General features: G+C 43.5%; 1 protein-coding gene across 1 annotated transcript in view; it reads left to right on the top strand.

Annotated features, from left to right (window-relative positions):
- The first annotated feature begins 849 nt into the window (after window positions 1-849).
- grip2b (glutamate receptor interacting protein 2b) overlaps window positions 850-23,291 on the top strand; it is a 363,734-nt gene continuing 341,292 nt past the window's right edge. Inside the window, exon 1 of the mRNA XM_035389243.1 lies at window positions 850-1,141. Coding sequence (XP_035245134.1) covers window positions 1,087-1,141 — 55 coding nt within the window. The 5' untranslated portion in view covers window positions 850-1,086. The remainder of the gene's footprint in view (window positions 1,142-23,291) is intronic.

The following is a 23,291-nucleotide window of genomic DNA, read 5'->3' as shown; positions in this document are numbered from 1 at the left end:
GTAATCATAGTCAGTGGATGTAGGTTGTTTCTATTTAAAAAGTATTCATCTACCTCTAGTAATATTTTCTCAATTGAGCCAAATACGAAAACCGTTGCTTCCCCGCTCTCCCCTGTTCTTTCATTAAGTTGGTGTATTACGGGCTTAGAAAGTTTGGGAACTACTGCTCTTGATGTCTTTCGTACCTATCAGCATGCCATTCTAACATATACTTTGCAATTAATTCATTTGTAATTAAATCTCCAGTTCCTATTCTACAGTTGTCTTCGTTGGCTATTTGTGCACATCATAACGGCAATTATCTGTTCACTAGCATCTATGCTGATCTTAAGGAATAGGCTTCAAAATTTTATTGTTAATATTTAGTTTAATACTTTTTTGTGCGAATATGTTTTTTTTTGCATTCAATTCACATTTATTCTGTTTACCACTGTGTGTCCCAAGGCTGCTCTTAGACGGGAAATAATCATAAAAGATGATTACGCTTTACATATTCTCGCATGCCAAACATTTATTTCCCACAATAAGTATTACGCAAAATGCACAATGTTCTGTTGTGCAGACTGAAGTTAATTATGACGTTGTGAAGAACGTGTTCGTGTTAATAGGACTTGCTTTGTTGCGCACTCGGTTCTAGAATTTAAAAGGAAAGATGTGGTGTGCTGTTAGGAAGGTCTTTATTCAGTCCCCAACGGTCCGTCCATTCGGTTTGAATCTGGAGTCAAATACCGAAGACTTCAGGAGCATGCGGCGCGGCTTTCACACTTTGGCGAACAATTATGTGACAGTAGCGCGCGAGTCAGTTGCTTGATCAGCCTTCAGTACTGCTGAGTTGCGCGTGTATGTCCAGAAGTGGTGGTCGAATAGGCTAATGCACCGCAATTTAAGCGCTTTACGGTTCCATACCACCGAGGTTTCTGTGACCCACCTGCTCGTTTAACCGCTGGAGACGGTTTATTTTCGTATTTCATATCTGGCCTTTTCACTTGAACGAAACGTGCTCTGGCTCTGTTATCGTTCTTTACATTTTTTTTGATTATTTAATTGTTTTTTCAACTCAACACTGCTTCTTCGTCTTGATTTGCGATGCCTGGCTGGAGGGGAAACCTGACTTTGTGTCTGCAGCGAATGCACGACGAAGGTAAGAGGAGGATGTTTGAGCTGCATTATGCTGATGTTGGCTAGGCTACGTATTGTTACTGCGCTGAGCTGTAATGCTGGGAGATGTGTGAAGTGTTTAGGCGGAATGCATACATTTTGAAACTTGGATTCGAGCACGCGCTGGCTAAAAGCTGTTAAGGGTGTTTTGTTTTAGCCCTGCTATGCCAGCGATGTAATGCTGCCTGGACTCGCGTTTCTACAGCGATTCTGTTATTCGCTATTGATTTGCCTCTACAATTTTCCCCATTTAAAAATGTTATTTGCTTACTTCGTTAAAGGATCTAAAGTTGACCTTGCATTCAAATGATAAAGGGTATTTGTATATTTCTAGATTTTTCGTTTCATTGTAGAAGCTCGTTTCTTTGAAAAAGAACTCTGTGCTGACTTCTAATTTTAAACTTAAGGACTCGAGGACCGCCCTGAGCTGAGTTGTACGCTGTTTCAGTGATTTGTAAACCTAACTTCAGACCAGTCTTGCGAAATTTTTTGTGGTGAAATGAACATGACACCTAAAATTGTGATGTAGGCTAGCTCACGGCAACTTTATGGTAACAGCGGTTGTCTGCCGGTTAGATTTGAAAAGTTGTGTCTGCACTTGGGAAGTAAGCAAGACCAGAATTGAACTGCATTTTAAACAGACTTAAAACTGTCTTGGATTGTTTTGTGAAAGACCCCTGGTGCGATAAATGTTGTCCAAGGTCCTGAATAATAGCCTGTATAAGGATTTAATTCATTGAGTTGGTACATTAGGAGTTGGTACATTGATATATACCTGATAGCTACTCTTTGATTCAGAGAAAGATGAGGAAGACATTTCTTATTTGTCTTATGTCGGCTAGGCGTACTCCGTCAGATACTTTCGTCGTATCCTGCTTGCTTTAGGCCTGCTTTTCCCCCTGTTCAGTACTGAGCCAGTTATGTCACATAATACATGTCACAGTCTCTTAGTCTTGACGGTCTAAATGTAGTTTTGGCACAAGATTGCGCATCGCAGGGAGCATGACATTTCACATGAATTGCGGTAATGCAGTAATTGTAGTGGCCCGCCGGAGGTGGTGGGGGGGGGGGGGGGGGGGGGGGATCTTAGAAAAACTATTAGCAGTGTTAGTGTTGGATGTTAGCGTTGGCTTTGGTTTTAGGCCGAGGAATCCGTGCTGTTTCGGAATGAGGGATTATGATAGGATCTTGAATCTCTGTTCCTTGAAATCGTTGCATAATTGCCTGCTGCCTCGCGCTCGTGGTGCCATTACGCTTGGAATCGCTGTCTGCATTTTTTGGATAAATGTTCATCTTGAATGGAGGCGATGAAGAGTAAACCATTAGTCTGGCAGTTCAATACAAATGAACTTGCACTCCAGAGGAAAATAATGTCTTCCATTAGATTAGGGAGCGTGAATATTTTAGCAATTGGCAGCCTGTATATTGTGGTAAGGGAAACATCAATGTAAAAGAAGTGCAGTTTTGCCCTAGGCCCCAGAGATGTGGATGTACAACATAGCCCCCCGATTGCATTGCTGAGGACAAAGTTTTGATCCTGAACACTGAGTGCAGGCCTGAGTTGGGCCAGTGAAGTAGAACGTACCTGATCGTGTGATCTGAACCGCACGAGGGGCGGGGCTTTGCCTAATTCTTATTCTTATCTTAAAACCGCAGACAGGAGATTTGTAGCTCTTTTAATCTTCAGTAGGAGTTAAATTAAATTGCTTTTTTTTTCAAGTGGAGATGAAGACCGTGCAGTGTTTGAGAGACGCACACACACACACACTCACACACACACGCACACACACACGCACACACACACACACACACACTCACACACACATACACACACACACGCACACGCACACACACATACACACACACACGCGCGTGCACACACACACACACACTCACACTCACACTCACACTCACACACGCACATGCACACGCACACGCACACGCACACACACACACACTCACACGCACACACACATGCTCACACACACATACACACACACACACGCGCACACACACTCGCACACACCCACACACTCGCACACACACACACACACACACACACACATACACACACGTACCCCCACACACACAAAACTGTGGTTTGTGTGTGTGTTCATGCGTGCGTGTGTGTGTGTGCGTGCGTGTGCTTTGAGTGTGTCCATATGTGCGTGCGAGTGTGTGTGTGTGTGTGTGAGAGAGCACATCCACGTGCATGTGCACACAGTCCTAATGAGTGCATGGGGTGGTTGCCTGCTCCTCAGGAGTGGATTGGGGCTGCATGGGAGACAGAAGGTGTTGATCGTATCTCTAAAGCAGCCCAGAAAGGCATGCTGTACAGCAGGGATGCTCAGATCTGCCTCTGGAGGCCAGTGGTGCTGCTGGCCTTCTCCTCTGCCTGACAGTTCATTGATTGATTAATGCCACTGATTGGCCAGAGGTTTAACTCACCTGCTGTCCCAGGTTTGAATCAGTCCTGATTAGAGGGGAAGAATGAAGACCAGCAGCACTGCTGGCCTCCAGGGCCAGATTTGAGTATCCGTCCTGTACAAACTGCCTTTGAGTTGCCTGAAGTGTGTGTATGTGTGGGTGGGTGGGTATGAGAGTCTGTGTGTATGTGTGGGTGGGTGGGTATGAGAGTCTGTGTGTATGTGTGGGTGGGTGGGTATGAGAGTCTGTGTGCGCGTGTGAGTGACATGCACACAGTCCTGAGAGGTGGGGGGTACACTCCCCCCCCAGGCGCAGATTGGGGTTGTGGGGCTGATGGAAGGGGCTGATGGTATCTCTGTGGGGCTGCAGTAGCACTGGGGTTTGCAGTAGCCAGCTCAGCTTATCTCTTGGCCATAGAAGTTTATTTATTTCTTAAGTATTGGTTGAGCAATTGTCAGTTAACAGCACTGGACTCAGACTTGGGATTGAAGAATTAAATAACCTGCTTATTGCGGAGTGCAGAGCCAGCACTCGTGGCAGGTTTCCACCAGACAGATCCTGAGCACTATTTCAGGAGAAAGACGGCGTGCATGGCTTTGGTCATTTCCACTGTTTGCAATGAATCTCAGCAGCAAAACAGATACATTTCACCTGCAGTACAAACCACACGGTCTGTTCATTGGTGGTGATGAAGCCACGCGGTGGAAGGCTGTGGTTAGGCGGCTAGGACAGTGTGTTTGCTCCTTGCACTTCCCAGACTGCTGCTGCAGACGTGCTAATGCCAGACACTGGTAAGAAATTGTGATGTCATTGATGCTTGATTGTCAGCTGAGCCCCCTCCACGCACTGATGATGCTTCCCACAATCTGAACCTGTGAACGTCAGGTTTGAGTCACGGGAAGAGAAGTTCATTTCTGAGAAAAGGGGCTAGGCATCAATAAGTGATGTATTTTTCACTGCTTTTTGATTGGAGGCGGGGTTTCTCTGGGGGGCGTGGTCTCTGTAGGAGCCCCCGGTTAATAGGGGGGAAGAGTAATCAGTCGTGCCAAAGGCCTGTACTCCTCTCCCATTAGTCATTCTGCACTCCAGTCATTAATTCCTCTACTCTTCCAAAGTCTTCAGTCTTTTCTGTTTTATCTGAAAGTAATTTGATTGTAATCTACGCCATTTTCTATCAGTATTTTCTCTCGTGACAAACACGACTGTAACCCAGTGATAATTAAAGGGGCCAGAGACCCTTTGAGTTTGTGATAACATTTTAGATGCAAGAGGGGATTTAAAAGTTTGGGTACACACTCGCACACACCCCGATCACAGTCACACACACCCCGATCACTGTCGAACACACCCCGGTCACAATCACACACACCCCAGTCACAGTCACACACACCCCGCTCACAGTCACACACACCCCGCTCACAGTCACACACACTCCGGTCACAGTCACACACACTCCAGTCACAGTCACACACACTCCGGTCACAGTCACACACACTCCAGTCACAGTCACACACACTCCGGTCACAATCACACACACCCTGGTCACAGTCACACCCCAGTCACAGTCACACACACTCCAGTCACAGTCACACACCAGTCACAGTCACACACACTCCAGTCACAGTCACACACACCCCGGTCACAGTCACACACCAGTCACAGTCACACACACTCCAGTCACAGTCACACACCAGTCACAGTCACACACACTCCAGTCATAGTCACACACCAGTCACAGTCACACACACTCCGCTCACAGTCACACACACCCTGGTCACAGTCACACCCCAGTCACAGTCACACACACTCCAGTCACAGTCACACACACCCCAGTCGCAGTCACACACCCCAGTCACAGTCACACACACCCCAGTCACAGTCACACACATCATGGTCACAGTCACACACACCCCGCTCACAGTCACACACACTCCGGTCACAGTCACACACACTCCGGTCACAGTCACACACACTCCAGTCACAGTCACACACCCCGCTCACAGTCACACACCAGTCACAGTCACACACACCCTGGCCACAGTCACACCCCCTGGCCACAGTCACACACACTCCGGTCACAGTCACACACACTCCAGTCACAGTCACACACACCCCGGTCACAGTCACACACACCCTGGTCACAGTCACACCCCAGTCACAGTCACACACACTCCAGTCACAGTCACACACACCCCGCTCACAGTCACACACTCCAGTCACAGTCACACACTCCAGTCACAGTCACACACACCCCGCTCACAGTCACACACATGTCACGGTCTCAGTCCATTTTCACTGTCCCTCTGTTAATCCATCTGCACCCCAGTTGACATTTCATTCTGTTCTGAATTCCCCCCAGTCTGAACCCCTAGCTTTGCCACTGTGATGAGATGTAAGCTTTTACCTGTGGCTGATGTGGTTTGGGATAGTGTGTGAAATGAAAGTAAGAGCATGTTTCCTGTTATTGGAAAGCTCAGAATTACAAGTTTCTTCCTGCTGCTGATGGTACAGTAGTGAGCATTAGAACTGTCAAGAGCCTTAACACAGCATTTTTTGTTGTAACTTCTTTTTAAAAACTCAGTAGGCCTAATTTCACAAGTTTAAATTAGTTACATGACAAAAAACATTCCAAAGGTAACTGTTATTCTTTCTAACAAAATTGTAGTTCAAATTTCATTCAATCTGACAGTTATATAGTCTTAAACCTCCAGGCAGGAAATGGACTGTGTTGATTTACACAAGGGAGGATGTTAGAATTTACAGTTATGTTTTTGCCGTCTTTGCTAACCTTGACAAATCATATCACATTGTGGTGGAATGACATTGAGCCGCAGTGCTGACCATGACTGCTCTCACTATCAGCCAGGGCTGGATGTGTGGAAGGAGACGGGGTTCTGCTCTGGCACCTCTCTGTTCTGCAGGCCCTCTGAACTCCGGATCGGCACCTGTTTCTACTCTGAATATTTTAATAGGCACACAGGGTCCTAATTAAAAAAAGGTTTTATACCTCAGTGGCACAGTGCTGGGACTGGTCACGTGTCATGTGGTGAACGGACGACGTGGATACTGGTCAACAGATGACTGACATCCTTTTTAATCACCATTTAACTTAAACTAAAAAAATTAACCACAAAAATAAGATCATATGAACAAAAAGGAATGTGTATCAGGAAGCAGAACAAAGAGGGGTTTAGGGGTAGAGGGGTAGAGGGAGAGGGACAGTGGAGTAGTGGGGGAGAGGGAGAGAGGGACAGTGGGGTAGAGAGGGGGAGAAGGACAGTGGGGTAGAGGGGTTGAGGTGGAGAGGGACAGTGGGGGAGAGAGGTTGAGGGGGAGAGGGAGTGGGGTAGAGGGGTTGAGGGGGTGAGGGACAGTGGGGGATAGAGGTTGAGGGGGAGAGGGACAGTGGGGTAGAGAGGTAGAGGGGGAGAGGGACAGTGGGGGAGAGAGGTTGAGGTGGAGCGGGACAGTGGGGTAGAAGGGGAGAGGGAGTGGGGTAGAGGTGGAGAGAGAAAGTGGGGGAGAGGGATTGAGAGACAGTGGGACAGATGGGGAGAGGTGGAGAGGGGGAGAGGGACAGTGGGGTAGGGGGGTTGAGGTGGAGAGGGACAGTGGGGTAGAGAGGTTGAGGTGGAGTGGGACAGATGGGGAGAGGTGGAGAGGGACAGTGGGGTAGAGGGGTTGAGGTGGAGCGGGACAGTGGGGTAGAGGGGGAGAGGGACAGTGGGGGAGAGAGGTTGAGGTGGAGAGGGACAGTGGGGTAGAGGGGGAGAGGGACAGCGGGACAGATGGGGAGAGGTGGAGAGGGACAGTGGGGGAGAGGGGTTGAGAGACAGTGGGACAGTGGGGTAGAGGGGGAGAGGGACAGTGGGGGAGAGGGGTTGAGAGACAGTGGGACAGATGGGGAGAGGTGGAGAGGGACAGTGGGGTAGAGGGGTTGAGAGACAGTGGGACAGATGGGGAGAGGTGGAGAGGGACAGTGGGGGAGAGTGGGAGAGTCACCATGGAGGGATGGTTCCTCTTTCAGACTGAGCTCTGGGTATTTTGTAGAGCTTAATGATTAGACAAACGGGATCAGCTGATCTGCTGCCCTGCCTGTGAGTGGGGTTGACGCTGTCCAAGGTCCTGAAGCTCTCTCAGGTCCTGAAGCTCTCCCAGGTGCTGCAGCTCTCTCAGGTGCTGCAGCTCTCTCAGGTGCTGAAGCTCTCTCAGGTGCTGCAGCTCTCCCAGGTGTCACAGTCAAGTGCTTTAGCACCTTTGGTCCCTCATATACCCCATCGTTCCTATTGACTTTAGATAAATGTACATATATTCAAAAGGCATGTGTTAGACATACGAACTATTATAGCTGGAACTAGTTACATATATTCATCCCAATGTTTAAACTGGTAGTCTTCCTGTGAGAATTGGGTATCTCCGTCTAGGATCTTCTGGAAGAACAGGCATGTGTTCTGTGTTTTTTTTTTTCAACTCGATTGAGCAGTCTTTCCGTTTGTGTGGATATGTGTGAGCACTGTGTAGTGTCCGGCCTCTGGCCAGGCCTCTGATGTCACGTGCAGGTGGTTTATAAGTATACACATGTGGAGACCTTAATTTATTCAGGCAGTACTGGACAAGGAAGCTACAGGATGCTCGGTTTCTGTCATTATGGACTGAGGGAGTCAGTGGAGGTTGAAACAGATGTGAGCCAAAACACTGGTGTGCACACAGCAGTGAATTTGGTATTTTCTAAGTAACAGATTATTATTTATTATAAACGCGTGCATGCATGCAAATTATGGGTGTAAAGCTATTTAACATGTAAATGTTCATGCAAGAAATGTTCCCATTTCTGAAGTCGGAGATACTTATTAAATCACGAAACCTTGGCATTGCAGATTGCAGAAATGGTAACACTTCTTGCACTTCCTACAAGATTAATTAATTCGCTCATTTTTACTGCATAACATTGTGGTGGCATGCTGTTAGTGTTTGAATTTTAAATTAATTAAATTCTATGACTTTATGATGGCTGCATTTAGGCCAAGAAAATATAGGCTAATGTAAGATAATTTCTTTAATTAGCAACATGCAGCAATATCTCTTGAGCAGTAAAGCCTTCGCCATATGGCTAGTTAATGTTCTTATTAACACTCAGTATATAAATACATACTTCTTTGCCTATTAAAATTGTAGGATGTAATTACGCAAACCCTCCCTTGGCCTGGACATGCGCATCGTCCTATGGAGCTGCCGGCCACAGTCGATTCAGTCTGGGCCTGTGCGGCTACAGCACGGTGCCTTAACCGAATGAACCACCCAGCAGCCCCCGAAAGTAATTTTTTATCTGTCATAAATATAGGCTATACCACAAGTTTAGAAATACGCACACATTATTTATCAAGCTTGTCACTGCCTTTTATTGAAAAGGCTTTGCGTGAAGAATGTAGTGAAAGTGCTGGAGGGATGGGACATCACGGTTTACGGGTGGTGGGCTATCATAAACATTTCCTATCTGAGCAGAAATTGGGATCTCCCAGAGCTATATTGGAAATAGTATAAAACAGCCCACAATGCATTGCTAATGACCAAGTGATGAAATGCCAGGCGCTGGGCATTAATAAGCAACAGCAGAACAGTCCCTATCTGAACTGATTCAGAGACTCAGCCTTTAGGACCCAGTAACTTAGGCAGTTGGGCTGATTGAAATAACAAATCAGAGGTAAAGTAGTGTTTATGAATGTGATTTGCCCTGTGATAAATGCTCAGGGTGCTTTTCCGCAAGAAACATCAACGCTCATAAGAGTCAGCATTTGACAGCAGCTGAATGAGTTTGCTATATTTACTCTCCTCCATCTTAGGCGGAATATTCTGGAAAACACCATTATTCCTTCCTGGAAACGGGTTCAGCGTATATTGGCAGGTTATGACTCTGCTTGGAAATCAATGAAAAAGCGAATGCTGAAATATGACGGACGTGCCTCAGAGCAGCTCCAGCTACTTCTCAGCTGATTTTATGAGCACACCCCCTGCCGCCCTTTTCAAAAACAAACTGAGAACCACTTTAAACAATCTGGTCTTTTTTCAGAAGCATACACAGTGTTCAGAAACTAAACAAACATGTACCGAAATCATAACAGCTCCTTTTTTTCGTTTTGCGCTTAGCGATCGTCTCCCAAATATCTAAAGTTGTTTTCTTTAAGAAAAGGAGCGCAGACAGTCTGCCTTCCTTCTGTGTTTTGTTCTTTATTTAGGCAGAGAAACTCAGAGAGCGGATGATGGTGTGGGGGGTGTGAAGGCTGGGGATCATGTGCCCAGCCTCGCTGGGGGAGTCACTGAAAGTCAGCTACCTGACCGAATGCGTCACGCGTGTCCCCCTCCAGTTCTGAATTAATTTTAACACGTTTAACGACCAAAGACACCCATTTTTGCTATGACAACAGATTGCACAGAAAGCACGAAGTTTGCAAATGAACTTCTGCTCAAACGTTTTTCGAATGTTAAATTCAAAGAAAAAAAGTTAAAAAGGAGGAAAGAGACATTGCAGATTTATGCTGTTCCATTACATGTTCTGACAAGGCAAGAAGCTTTAAGGGGTATCTCTGAAAATCAGGCATGAAGTGTCTCTCTCATATATTAACCATGTACCTGAAACACGCTACTGAATCATGCTAAATAGAGTTATAGCAAGCAGCATTGAGTGATGTCATGAATAATCCTGTTCTGAAACATATGTTGGCATTTAATTAAGTTCAAAAGTCAGGCTAGCTGGGCTTGCTCATATTCCTGTCTGTTTAATCATGAACTATTAGCAGTTAAACAAACTGTCCATGTTTTCCAAGGAAAACAGTGTGCGTGTTTCGCTCAAGATTTTAAAAGCAAGCTAAAACCCAGATGAATCAAAAAGAGGAAAAACGGAAAGAACATTTTCTCATTGATGTAGCTGGAACTTGTTCATGCTGTCAGAACATATTTATTTTCTGTTTTGTAACATTTATTTAACTGGGAAAAAGCGCAATAAGCAGCCTTTCCACAGTTGTGTACATAAGAGTGTCAGCTTTAGTAAAAAGCTGGATTTGATCTGTAGTCCTTGAACGGATAAAAATCTGTCAAGTTAAGTTGCGTGTAACAACAGTACATGACAGATAAGCACATAGGCGTTGGAGACAAATGGAACTATGTGATGTATGATGTGTGGGATCATGGATGCAAGCCAGAGGTTTGGAGTATCAGTTAAGAAACAGGGGCCATCTAATTAGGATCAAACAGAGTAGCACACTGTTGATGTTTTTAGGAAAGGTAGGCTTCTTGAAAGTACCACAGTTCCTTCAGAAAGAATGTGTGCTTTTGAAATCTGCAAGTATTTAATGTGACGCAGATCCCAGAGTGTTCTGTTCTATTGGGTTTTAGGGCTGTTTGTTGTCTGTATTGGCTTTCAGATGATGTTATCTGTTGCACTCCATCACATGAATGGTTCTCAGCATTGCCACAGAGCAGTTCATACACACATTACAGGTTCTCTTCACTGTGAATTACTAGGAGCCGATTACCGACTTCACTGGACAAACCCAGATGTAATTGTGCCTTGCGTTGGACCGTTAGCTGCAAAACTATTAAGATAAAATCTTAGTTGAACATTGAGCACCTTCTGCATTCACACAGCTGGGATATTTAATGCAGTATTGGCTAGCATCACACAGCCTGTGCCACTGATTGATGTGCCTTTTGTATTGGCCCTCTGTACTCTTTTTTCTTTTTATTAATGGTTGGGAGAGATAACCCAACTGAGACGAGCTACATTCTGGCTTATTTCCTGAGTCTACTTCATTCATCTGATATGGAAAACCATTAACTGTGGTCAAACCTTTTTTTTTGTTTTTACTGAGATGAAAACCTCTTTTACAAGCCAAACCATGACAAGGTAGCAGCAGTAAGGAAGCAAGCAGTTGAAAAATGTCAACTATGCACAGGTGCTACAAGAAACAAGGTACAAGGACTGCAGTCGGGCAATCAAAAGTCAAAGTACAGCATCATCAACACAGATATGTCCATGGCAACAACCGACTGGAGACTAATTGTGAAAATGCAGTGGCCGCTGGAATTACTTTGTTAGGTTTATCACCACTTTTTAAGGACAAACCTTAATGAATGAAACAGTCAACTGGTGTATGGCGCAGGCAATATTAGCATTTTTAATTTGATTTATTTTCCATGTAAGTAAATTTACATTAGCCTCTGTTTTTTTGCCTCCCTCCATTACCCGCGCTAGCAAGCAGTCTACCTGACTGCTTGCTAGCTTGTTGGTACATGGTAGCATTAGACAGTAGTTATTCAATCCAAAATAAAATAAATAAAAAAAACACATTTTTATGTGTCTCCAGCGATCACAATGACATTGTCATTTTCATGGTGCATAGCTGCAGTTGAAGAGCCAGCGAGTCAATGATGTTAAAGTTACATCAGCTGGTGATCTAAACTGCATTTAGGACCCCATTGATTTTACTTGCCGATCTATAATTTCACCAGTGGAAAGACTGAAGCTCTTTCTAAAGGCCCTGTCCAGTAGTGGTATATCACAGAAAGTGTTTATCTGACTGATTAAATGTCCTGGGAGGTGGATATGAGGCATTTACTCTTCATGGCATGCAGCTATTTCTGACAGTAAGTGGCCTTAAATGGGTTAATCCTTCCACAAACATTAGGTTAAGTCTGTCATACGATCATTTCACAGCTTGTTGCAATGTACTGATTGTAACAAAATCCAGAACAGGAGTTTCCTTTGGACACTGTGCTAAGTGAAATGCTGTGCACTTTGCGCTCTGTACTAAGAGTGCTGTGTGCTGTTTGTGCTCTGTGCTAAGAGTGCTGTGCTCTGTTTGTGCCCTGTGCTAAGTGCTGTGTGCTGTTTTCTGTTTGTGCTCTGTGCTAAGAGTGCTGTGCACTGCTTGTGCTCTGTGCTGAGTGCTGTGTGCTGCTTGTGCTCTGTACTAAGAGTGCTGTGTGCTGTTTGTGCTCTGTGCTAAGTGCTGTGTGCTGTTTGTGCTCTGTGCTAAGAGTGCTGTGTGCTGTTTGTGCCCTGTGCTAAGAGTGCTGTGTGCTGTTTGTGTTCTGTGCTAAGTGTGCTGTGCACTGTTTGTGCTCTGTGCTGAGTGCTGTTTGTGCTCTGTGCTAAGAGTGCTGTGTGCTGTTTGTGCTGTGCTAAGAGTGCTGTGCTCTGTTTGTGCTCTGTGCTGAGTGCTGTTTATGCTCTGTGCTAAGAGTGCTGTGTGCTGTTTGTGCTCTGTGCTAATTGTGCTGTGCACTGTTTGTGCTCTGTGCTGAGTGCTGTTTATGCTCTGTGCTAAGAGTGCTGTGTACTGTTTGTGCTCTGTGCTAATTGTGCTGTGCACTGTTTGTGCTCTGTGCTGAGTGCTGTGTACTGTTTGTGCTCTGTGCTAATTGTGCTGTGCACTGTTTGTGCTCTGTGCTGAGTGCTGTGTACTGTTTGTGCTCTGTGCTAATTGTGCTGTGCACTGTTTGTGCTCTGTGCTGAGTGCTGTGTACTGTTTGTGCTCTGTGCTAATTGTGCTGTGCACTGTTTGTGCTCTGTGCTGAGTGCTGTGTACTGTTTGTGCTCTGTGCTAATTGTGCTGTGCACTGTTTGTGCTCTGTGCTGAGTGCTGTGTGCTGCTTGTGCTCTGTGCTAATTGTGCTGTGCACTGTTTGTGCTCTGTGCTGAGTGCTGTTTATGCTCTGTGCTAAGAGTGCTGTGTACTGTTTGTGCTCTGTGCTAAGAGTGCTGTGTGCTGTTTGTGCTCTGTGCTAAGAGTACTGTGTGCTGTTTGTGTTCTGTGCTAAGAGTGCTGTGTGCTGTTTGTTTGTACTCTGTGCTAAGAGTGTTGTGCTGCAGGTGGCAAAAATTAATTAATTTCAAAAAGCCTTACTTTACAAGCTTTATATTGTGCCTTCGAAAAAAATTGGAAAAGTTACCACCTAACCATGGGATTATGAAATCCCACTTTCTCTTGCATATGCCACTTTTTCCTCACAAAAGCTCTACCCTGGGCCTCACTTTACATGGTGCAGGAAAATGACCCACCTGTTGACTGTATGGTTTGCACAGGTGTTACCCCGAGGTCTGTTTTAAGCTTCTCCCTCTTTCTTCTGTCCATGACTGACATGGAACAGAATCTCAGTTTGGTGATGGAGTCTCCTTGTCTGCTTTCTAAGCAATGCTGTCTGTCAAAGAAGAACTAACTGAAGAGAAGGAATGATTAGGTTTGATAATTAATTCAACAGAACATGTGTTGTAGAAATAATAATTTAGTTGGTTTCCTGTTTGGTATGTACAATGTACTTTGTTTGGGCTTTATCCAATGAATCTGACTGGTAATTCATTTCAAGATAAACAGGTTGGCTGTTCAGTAGTAGTATATCAGGGTTTCCCCCAGAAAATTTGTTAGGCCCGGTGGCAAGTGTCTTTTGATTGGGGCCGGCGGCCAAGTGTCTTTTTTGACGGGGGCCCTGTGCGGGCCAGCGACAGACTGATGGCAGCATTAAGGTAGGGCCCTATAGTTTCTGTGATAACAGAATCATGGACGGAATCCTGGAATTGAGAATTGAAAAAAGCTATAACACAGATTTTATAGGGCCCTACATTAAGTCAGTGCCAAAAGCTGACTGGAGATTTGAGACTACGTAATGTGAATGTTGTTATAAATAAGTCATTTTTTCAACACACATTTAATTTTTTAAAAATAGCAGAGTCTTACAAAGAATCTGACAACAATGTACAGTCTTGGAATGCTGTGTTTTCAACAACAACAAAAGAAATTAAATGAAAATAAATAATATCAAAGTTTTTAAACTCTACAAAAAACCTGAAAAAAGTCCTGATTGGCTACTGATTCTTTCAGCCTTGGAATGCTGGGCACATTTAAACAACAACAAAATACATTAAAATAAATAATATCAAAGTTTTTGCACTCTACAAAAAACTTGTATTCAAGTCCTGATTGGCTATTGAATCTTACAACAAGCCTTGGAATGCTGGGCACATTTAAACAACAACAAAATAAATAATATCAAAGTTTTGCACTCTACGGGGTGCTTGGCTGTACCGAGGAGGAGGTCCTCGGCTGCGCTTCGTCGACCCGAGGCTCGGCTAACATGGTGACTCGGTGGAGCCGCGAATGTTAGCAAACAGCAGTCTCTTCCTCATCGCCATCACCTCCAGGATTCGGCCGTCTGAAAAAACTGTCTATGGTTTTTTGGCTTTTACCTTTCCTCCTTGACATTATCCCTAAATATCACCAAGGACGTATCTGTGTTACTGACTGTTTGGCTAGCTAGCTAAGTTAGCTAAATGACCACGTTGTCGGGCACATCAATGTCACCAAGCTAACGTTATTAATAAACAAGTGAAGTCGTTATGTAGATGGCGATTAATACATCATGTAATGTTACAATGTATCGAACGTTACATTCATGCTACTAGTTTAACGTTACCTACACACTGCTTAAGTTAATATAAAAAGAATGTACTTACCGACGAGATGAAGTGATGACACATATTGTAACGAGGTTAGTTAGCCTACTAAAGAAATGGTGGCTTGCCAGGTACCGTTAGCTGCACCCCGCCCATATCTTTTTAACAACCCTGAGGCATTCCACTGGGTCCTTCGTATACCTGTGGAACAGAATACAGTGGGCTGTGTGGTTGATTGGTTTATATCCTGTGCCACTGTATAGCAGATAAATGAGTACTGTGGAACAAGGTTGCATAGTACTTCAGATTCCCAGGGGAATTTATTTGATTCCGGTGGCTCCCTCCCCTCACTACTTAAGAAACTTCACTGATATGATTTCCCTTCTTTAGATCCTCCCTTCCAGTGCTGTGCCTCTTGAGTTTTTCTTGCTTATTTGTCATGGAAGGATGGGAGAGCAGAGGTGTAGTGAGAAAGCATTTGTCCCGGTGTGTGTGCCCGGGGTTTGGCTTACACGGGGCGATGCTCTTCTCTTTAGCCCCCACCCTGTATTGGAAATGGCATGGGCTCATCAAGCCCTGACCCTTCAGCTCCACCTCCTTATATTTTAGACTTTACTTTACATTACATTTAAATGGCAGACGCTTTTATCCAAAGCGACGTACAATAGGTGCATAACGAAGGTCACTGGAACAACTACAACACACAGGTCTGATACGGTACAATACTCACTATGTACCAGTTATTCATAGCCATGAACATGTTAAATCCAGGTCACGCAGTAAGCATAGGCTAGGTCAGAAAGTTATGTCTAGTCCAACTAGGAGAAATGACAAGCTATAACAAGATGATGATACAAATGCAGAAGACATCAGAAGTCAGGGCAAAACAAGGCATGCCTCTGTGCTGCTTCTTCTTTAGTGTCTCTCAAACACGCATATCATTAGTTCATCAGCATCAGTGGAGAAACTACCGATATTGGCCCAATGAATTAAGCCTGGGATTCCATGTAACCAGTTAGCAATCGTTTCTTATGATGATGTTCCTCTGGTGTGCCTCTGGTTTAGGTGTAGTGAGAAACACCTCAAAAATTTCTGTAAGTGTTGCTGTAAATGGTAAGCTTTCAAACTGTACAAGATGTCACAAATTTATTCTTTTCACAGAATTTGAAATATGAACAGGTCATATTTGTGATTTGGTCTGACATAAACCCTTTTTGCAATACGGGTTAACTCATTGCTGAACTGTGGAAAATTTGCCCGTATTGCAAAAATGGTTTCTGTCAGACCGAATTGCAAATATGACCTGCTCATGCCCAACAGATTCGATACAGGCACAGAGATAGAAAGTCCCTTGAATGAAAAAGGTCTGCGTTCAGTCAATGCGCTTATCTTTTCTTAGAAGTAGGCCACCATTTTAGGAGGGATGTGCTAATGAGAATTACATATCTGTTCCAGGATTGATGAAGGGAAGGGTTCAGATTTTTTCAGAAAAGTACATTTACATAATCCCCATTAGCACTGCTCTTTTTAAATCCTCTGCCTGTTACACACATGAAAACAGTCCTTTCAGATCTGATGTTTACTGATTCAACCACCAAAGCAGCAGGTTCTCATCTCATCAAGATCACTGCATGTTATGGTGTTCTTCTCAGCGCTAATTACTAAAAGTACACTCTGAAGAGACCTCTTGTAAAGGCAAACATGCCATACATCTGAATATCCAATTTAAATGACACTCGATTGTCACTCAGAAAGTTTTTTAAGCTTTTGAACTTCTTGTTGAGGACGCAGATCTGTATGCTCTTGACGGTCCATTATGCTAACAGTCATTGCAGAAGCACATTTTCCTGGGTGATGGGTCTGTCCTCTTGTTTTAGGCCACCTGAAATGCACTGGAATGAGTGGCTAGCCGTCATCCTTCAGTCTAATGAAGCACTGTTGAGGAGCAAGCCTGTACGTTATGTTAGCTAATGGCCACGCAGGTAAACAATTCACTGTAAATCATCGGATAAGTTAGCACTCTGAGCTGATTCCTGAAGTGAACATTTTGTCTTGGGTGCATATTTGGCAGTAATATCAGACCTGGCTTACGGAGAAAACTTTATACTGGGCCAATAACTTGTCTGCTCTATATATTCTTTACTATTCTTCTGTATTTTAATGACATTAATCAGACTTATGGGATTATTGAATCAGGTGCAGATGTGAACAGTTGACTGTAAAGTTCATTTTAGAACATGTGAAGTCTGTAGCAGACTGATAAAAGGTTTGAGTTTTTAGGGCTAATAAGCTAATAGGCTTGTGTAAATGTGTTATTTTAACTAGCATTAAGAAATCTAGAAATATAAATCAAAGTACCTCATTTGTACAGTAGGAAGGAGGAAATAAGCCAGCTCTCACATTATGAATGGGGCTGGGAATTAGAAGGCATTTTTGTATAAATGACCTCGGGTACTGTTTCAGATGAAGGGATGTCAGTGGTCTAACAGACAGCATAGCCTCACTCCTGATTTCTGTTTAACACAGTGTTTGTTATCCAACCTTAGCAAGCAGCCATCGTAGTGCAATATCATGTTTCATGTACAGGTGGTGACACTGAGGCCAGGCAGTGAACATGAATGAGATGCTTTCTGTTTGGATATGGTGTACTGATATTTGCTTAATCTGGAACATTTCAGTGATGTACGTAGAGGTGAATGGGATTTAGACAGTATGAAAGCTTTGACCAGAAATGTCACAGAATCACAGTACTGTGCACCTCTGAATTGTGAAATATTTTAAATTCACTGAAGGCTAAAAAGAACAAAAATGAACAATTGATGACAGGATGGTTTGAAGGGAATTCCAGAACCATACATTTGAAAAAAAAAAAAAGTGGTGCACAGTGTTATGTCCCAAAAGGCACTCGGACTACCATGGACAGTAAGCGTGTACTTAACAATAACAAACAATATAAAGTTTATTACAAACATAAGACAAAAAAAAAAAACCAAACACATGATTATATGTAGGTTTACAGGATGGTACAGGCAGTAGAGCGGCCAGAGCTAGGCTACTCCTCATCTAAAACAAAACGCAGCACTGAACCTCCCTACCGGGGCAAAGAAAGAGGAGTCTTCTGGCAAGTACTCTCCCTACTCTGGCCTAACTATCTAAAAAGGTGTTAAAAACAACAAAGAAAAGAAACTGTCTAACCACATGTGAACTACAACAGAAAAAAACACTCGAACCCAAAACAAACTCAAAAATTTTTTTTTAGAAAAACATGATAGCTTCAAATTTTAAAAGCACAAGGAAGCAAGAGGGAGCAGAGGTGGGTAACCCGGCTTCAAAGAGTAAAAAGACTGACCATGTATTTGCTCCACCACCATGCACTAAACCAGCTGATTCTAATTAGCATAACTCTTCACCATGGTAGGAGAACTAATTATTGTAATCAGCTGGTTTAGTGCATGTTGGTGGCGCAAATACATGGTCAGTCTTTTTACTCTTTGAAACCGAGTTACCCACGTCTGAGAGGGAGTCTCAAAAAGCGAAGTCTAAACGAGTCTCTAAACTCAAAAGGGGATCTCTAAATGGTGTCTCTAAACTCAAAAGGGTATCTCTAAATGGAGTCTCTAAACTCAAAAATGATCTCTAAATGGAGTCTCTAACTCAAAAGGGGATCTCTAAATAGAGTCTCTAAACTCAAAAAGGGATCTCTAAATAGAGTCTCTAACTCAAAAGGGGATCTCTAAATGGAGTCTCTAAACTCAAAAGGGGATCTCTAAATGGAGTCTCTAAACTCAAAAGGGGATATCTAAATGGAGTCTCTAAACTCAAAAGGGGATCTCTAAATGGAGTCTCTGAACTCAAAAGGGGATCTCTAAATGGAGTCTCTAAACTCAAAAGGGGATATCTAAATGGAGTCTCTAAACTCAAAAGGGGATCTCTAAACGGAGTCTCTGAACTCAAAAGGGGATCTCTAAATGGAGTCTCTAACTCAAAAAGGGATCTCTAAATGGAGTCTCTAAACTCAAAAGGGGATCTCTAAATGGAGTCACTAACTCAAAAGGGGATCTCTAAATGGAGTCTCTAACTCAAAAGGGGATCTCTAAAATGAGTCTCTAAACTCAAAAAGGGATCTCTAAACGAGTCTCTAAACTCAAAAGGGGATCTCTAAATGGAGTCTCTAAACTCAAAAGGGGATCTCTAAATGGAGTCTCTAACTCAAAAGGGGATCTCTAAATGGAGTCTCTAAACTCAAAAATGATCTCTAAATGGAGTCTCTAACTCAAAAGGGGATCTCTAAATGGAGTCTCGGACTGTAGTGTCTTCAGGCTTTCTCCTCTTGGCTGTCAGGTGGACACAGGTGCGCGTGCGTCATGAGGCAACCAAGCCCTCAATCAGCTCCACCTGCAGGACTGAGACAGGCAGGCTGAGGTCCCACAGAGCAAGGGAATGTAACACAGACTGGGGGCAGTATGGTTGTGCAGTGGGGAGAACTGTGGTTTCCTCCCACAGTCCAAAGACATGCAGGGTAGGTTAATTGCAGAGTCTAAATTGCCCATAGGTATGAATGTGTGAGTGAATGGTGTGTGTGCCCTGCGATGGACTGGCGGCCTGTCCAGGCTGTATTCCTGACTCTCTCCTAATGCATGCTGGGATAGGCTCCAGCACCCCCGTGACCCTGACCAGGAATAAGTGGGGTCGATAAAGGATCGATAGACAGGCAGTCAAACTAGAAAAGGGCACAGGTCTACAAGTCTGTGTCAAAATCCCCCCCACCCCTAAATTCCAGATTGTGTACATGGCCTCCAGCTCCCCCTGCAACCTGAGAAACGGACCCCCCCTCCTCCTTTTACCCCATTAATACCTCTGCACCGACACCCTTGTGCGCACCTTAGCCACAGGTCTACATGCGAGCCAAAGTAATGACTAGTCACGAATGAATGACTGAATGCATTGGAATTTATTGTTTATTTCAGAAATGTAAAATCCCTAATACTTAATACTCTGTGTTTTTATGTTTGATTGACTGGTTTTTGTGTGTGAGAAGACATCCTCTGGGATTATGGGGGAATTGTTGGATGCAGGATTAAATTAAAGCTAGCTGTCTTGTGAAGAAATGGCCTATATCTGAGTTTGTGATAGTTCCTTTTATATTTCTAGTTATGACTTCTAATTTATGGAGAGAATGCCAGTACTGTGTCTCTGTAAGATATTGTTCTTATGCAGCGGCAAATAAAAGAGGGAAATTAGACTGATTTAGGGAATATTTTAGAATGCAATATCCCATATACGGTAAACCTTATGCTGTATGTATGTATGGTAATTTTGATGCGCACTTGAATTCATTCTGTGGCTGTTATATGACCCAGTCTGACCTCAATAAGGAAGAAAACAGATTAATGTTTGACTGAGTGCACAGAGGGATGCATTTTGTATGCTTATTAACTTTGAGTATCTGTATTTATTATTTTTCAGAATGCATTTCGAATGAGTCATTGGCTGACTTCACAGAGGTCGGCAAATAAACGATTCAACAAATATTTATATTTGTGCGCCATAGTTAAAATTCTGTTCATATGTTGGTTGCTTGGAGATCAACCTCTTTGTTTTTTAGTCTCTGGAATGCATTAAGTTCACTGCAGACACACACACTCACACACATGCATATGGAGTATGTATAAATTATGTGGTATTTTTAATTACATATGATTATGATTATTTTGATTTTGAGTTCCTCCTTTATGATTATTTCATGAAAAGAGGAATTATCCTTGTTGTCAAAGCAAGTCCTATTAGCCCACTATAGAGCCCCACCCAAAATGATGGGGTCTTCCAGGTATAACTCTTTCCCTTTCTCACATTATAGAGAATAGATTCAGAAAATTTAGCAGAGCTCGAGAAACTGAAATAAGACTCCAGAATCTTCTGTCTAAGTCTTGTGACCTACTGTAAAACAATAGGTATGACACCATTACATGGTGTTGGTGAAGTCAAAAGACACACCAGGTCTGCACCCTGGTAATGGTGACCCATAGAGTTTCATGTTTACTTGTTTAAAAAAGGGACAGTGCACATTAAACAAAGTGTAAAATGTGCCAGATTTAGCCATTTGAGCTGATTTTCGTGGAAAAGCATACAGAACAAGCAACAACATAGCATCATGCAACACATAACAACACACTGGGCAGATAGAGCACACAGGAACACTTAGCATGACATCAAACAAAAGCATATAGCAGCTCAACACATAAAGTGTGCACAGCTCAACACATATAGCATGCACAGCTCAACACAAATAACATGCACAGCTCAACACATATAGCATGCACAGCTCAACACAAATAACATGCACAGCTCAACACATATAGCATGCACAGCTCAATACAAATAACATGCACAGCTCAACACATGTAGCATGCACAGCTCAACACATATAGCATGCACAGCTCAACACATAGCATGCACAACTCAACACATAGAGCATGCACAGCTGAACACAAATAACATGCACAGCTCAACACATATAGCGTGCACAGCTCAACACATAGAGCATGCACAGCTCAACTCATATAGCATGCACAGCTCAACACATATAGCATGCACAACTCAACACATATAGCATGCACAGCTCAGCACATATAGCATGCACAGCTCAACACATATAGCATGCACAGCTCAACACATATAGCATGCACAGCTCAGCACATATAGCATGCACAGCTCAGCACATATAGCATGCACAGCTCAACACATATAGCATGCACAGCTCAACACATATAGCATGCACAGCTCAGCACATATAGCATGCACAGCTCAACACATATAGCATGCACAGCTCAGCACATATAGCATGCACAGCTCAACACATATAGCATGCACAGCTCAACACATATAGCATGCACAGCTCAACACATATAGCGGGCGCAGCTCAGCACATTTAGCACTGACAGCTCAACACATATCGTGTGCACAGTTCAACACATATAGCGTAGACATCTCGTACATCGTCTGATTTTTTTTTCCAGCTTAAAATCAGCAACCAGAAACCAAGTTACACAAGTTATTTACAAAAGCAAATACTTTAATCGCTTGAATGCTGACAAACAACAAGAACCAGTAGCCCCTACTGCTCTCCAGGACTAAGGTTGCAGATCCTGATTTAAGTGGTGACTAGAGGAGGAAGAGTTATATCCCAATGACATCATCAATTTAAGTGGTCTTTTTCAGTTGCTAAGTACTTGGTGTTTGACACTTGGAACACAGGTCAGCCAATTATTCTGAGGGTAGGACAGAGCATACCAAATGATGATTTTTGGGTGGAGTTCCTCTTTAATGTTTAACATTTCATGGAAAGCAGGATCTGAACTCAGAGTTGCTTTTCTCAGGCATCGCTGGGTCTGAAGGATTTGTTTTGGAAAGAAGTTCACGTGCCCTCTGCCTATTTGCCTTTTGATGAATTTTGTTCATAAGAGGCTTTTCAGAGGAGCCAAAAGGCCATGCATTAAGCTAATATTTTTTTAAATGCCTGTTTTTTTTAGTTAAACTGTGAGCCACCTCAGAAAAAAATATCCACATCCAAATCTAGTCTTTCACAATTTCTTCCCCTTCAAAACATCATAAAAAATCTTTGAAATTGGACATTGTTTGACACTGAAAGTGCTGGGTGAGGTAAAATGACTTGACGCGTGAAAGGTGAAAAGTATGAGTACTTCCCGTTTCGTTATTATTTTTTATAGTTTTGGGCAAAATGCTGCTCCTTTTTAAAATAATCCTCTTTCTCTAAGCGCTTTTCAGAAGGCTTATCAACGATGAGCCGTGAAAATAACTGGATTTTCATTTTCTCGTTGAAAGGGACTGAAGATTTCGGAGAAGGTTATTGAAAAGCTGGGAAATGGCGGCAGGCAGCGGGCTCACGTGTAGCAGAACACTGCTGCAGCCCTCCAGAGACTCCTACTGCCTGGAGCCAAAATGTCCGCAACGGCAAACCTTTCTGTGCTAAACTCCCCTGTGCGTATTTTTTCTGCTAAAAACACAAACACAGATTCACACGGCTGATTGGTTAAAAGCTTGTGAAGAACACGACTCACTGCTGTGGCCTCATAAAAGCTTCCCCTCGCTCATGGGCCAGCTGCACTAATGGCAACGAAACGCAGAAGATCTGCAGATGAGTAGATGCTATTCAAAATAGTTAAATTTTGTAAAATTTGTTGTTTGCTGTTTTTTCCCCTGAGGCCAAATATGATCAGGCAAAATGCATGGGCAAACTTAC

Source organism: Anguilla anguilla, chromosome 13 (genome assembly GCF_013347855.1).
Source record: "Anguilla anguilla isolate fAngAng1 chromosome 13, fAngAng1.pri, whole genome shotgun sequence".
Classification (NCBI taxonomy): domain Eukaryota; kingdom Metazoa; phylum Chordata; class Actinopteri; order Anguilliformes; family Anguillidae; genus Anguilla; species Anguilla anguilla.
This window is presented reverse-complemented; position numbering and strand designations above follow the sequence as displayed.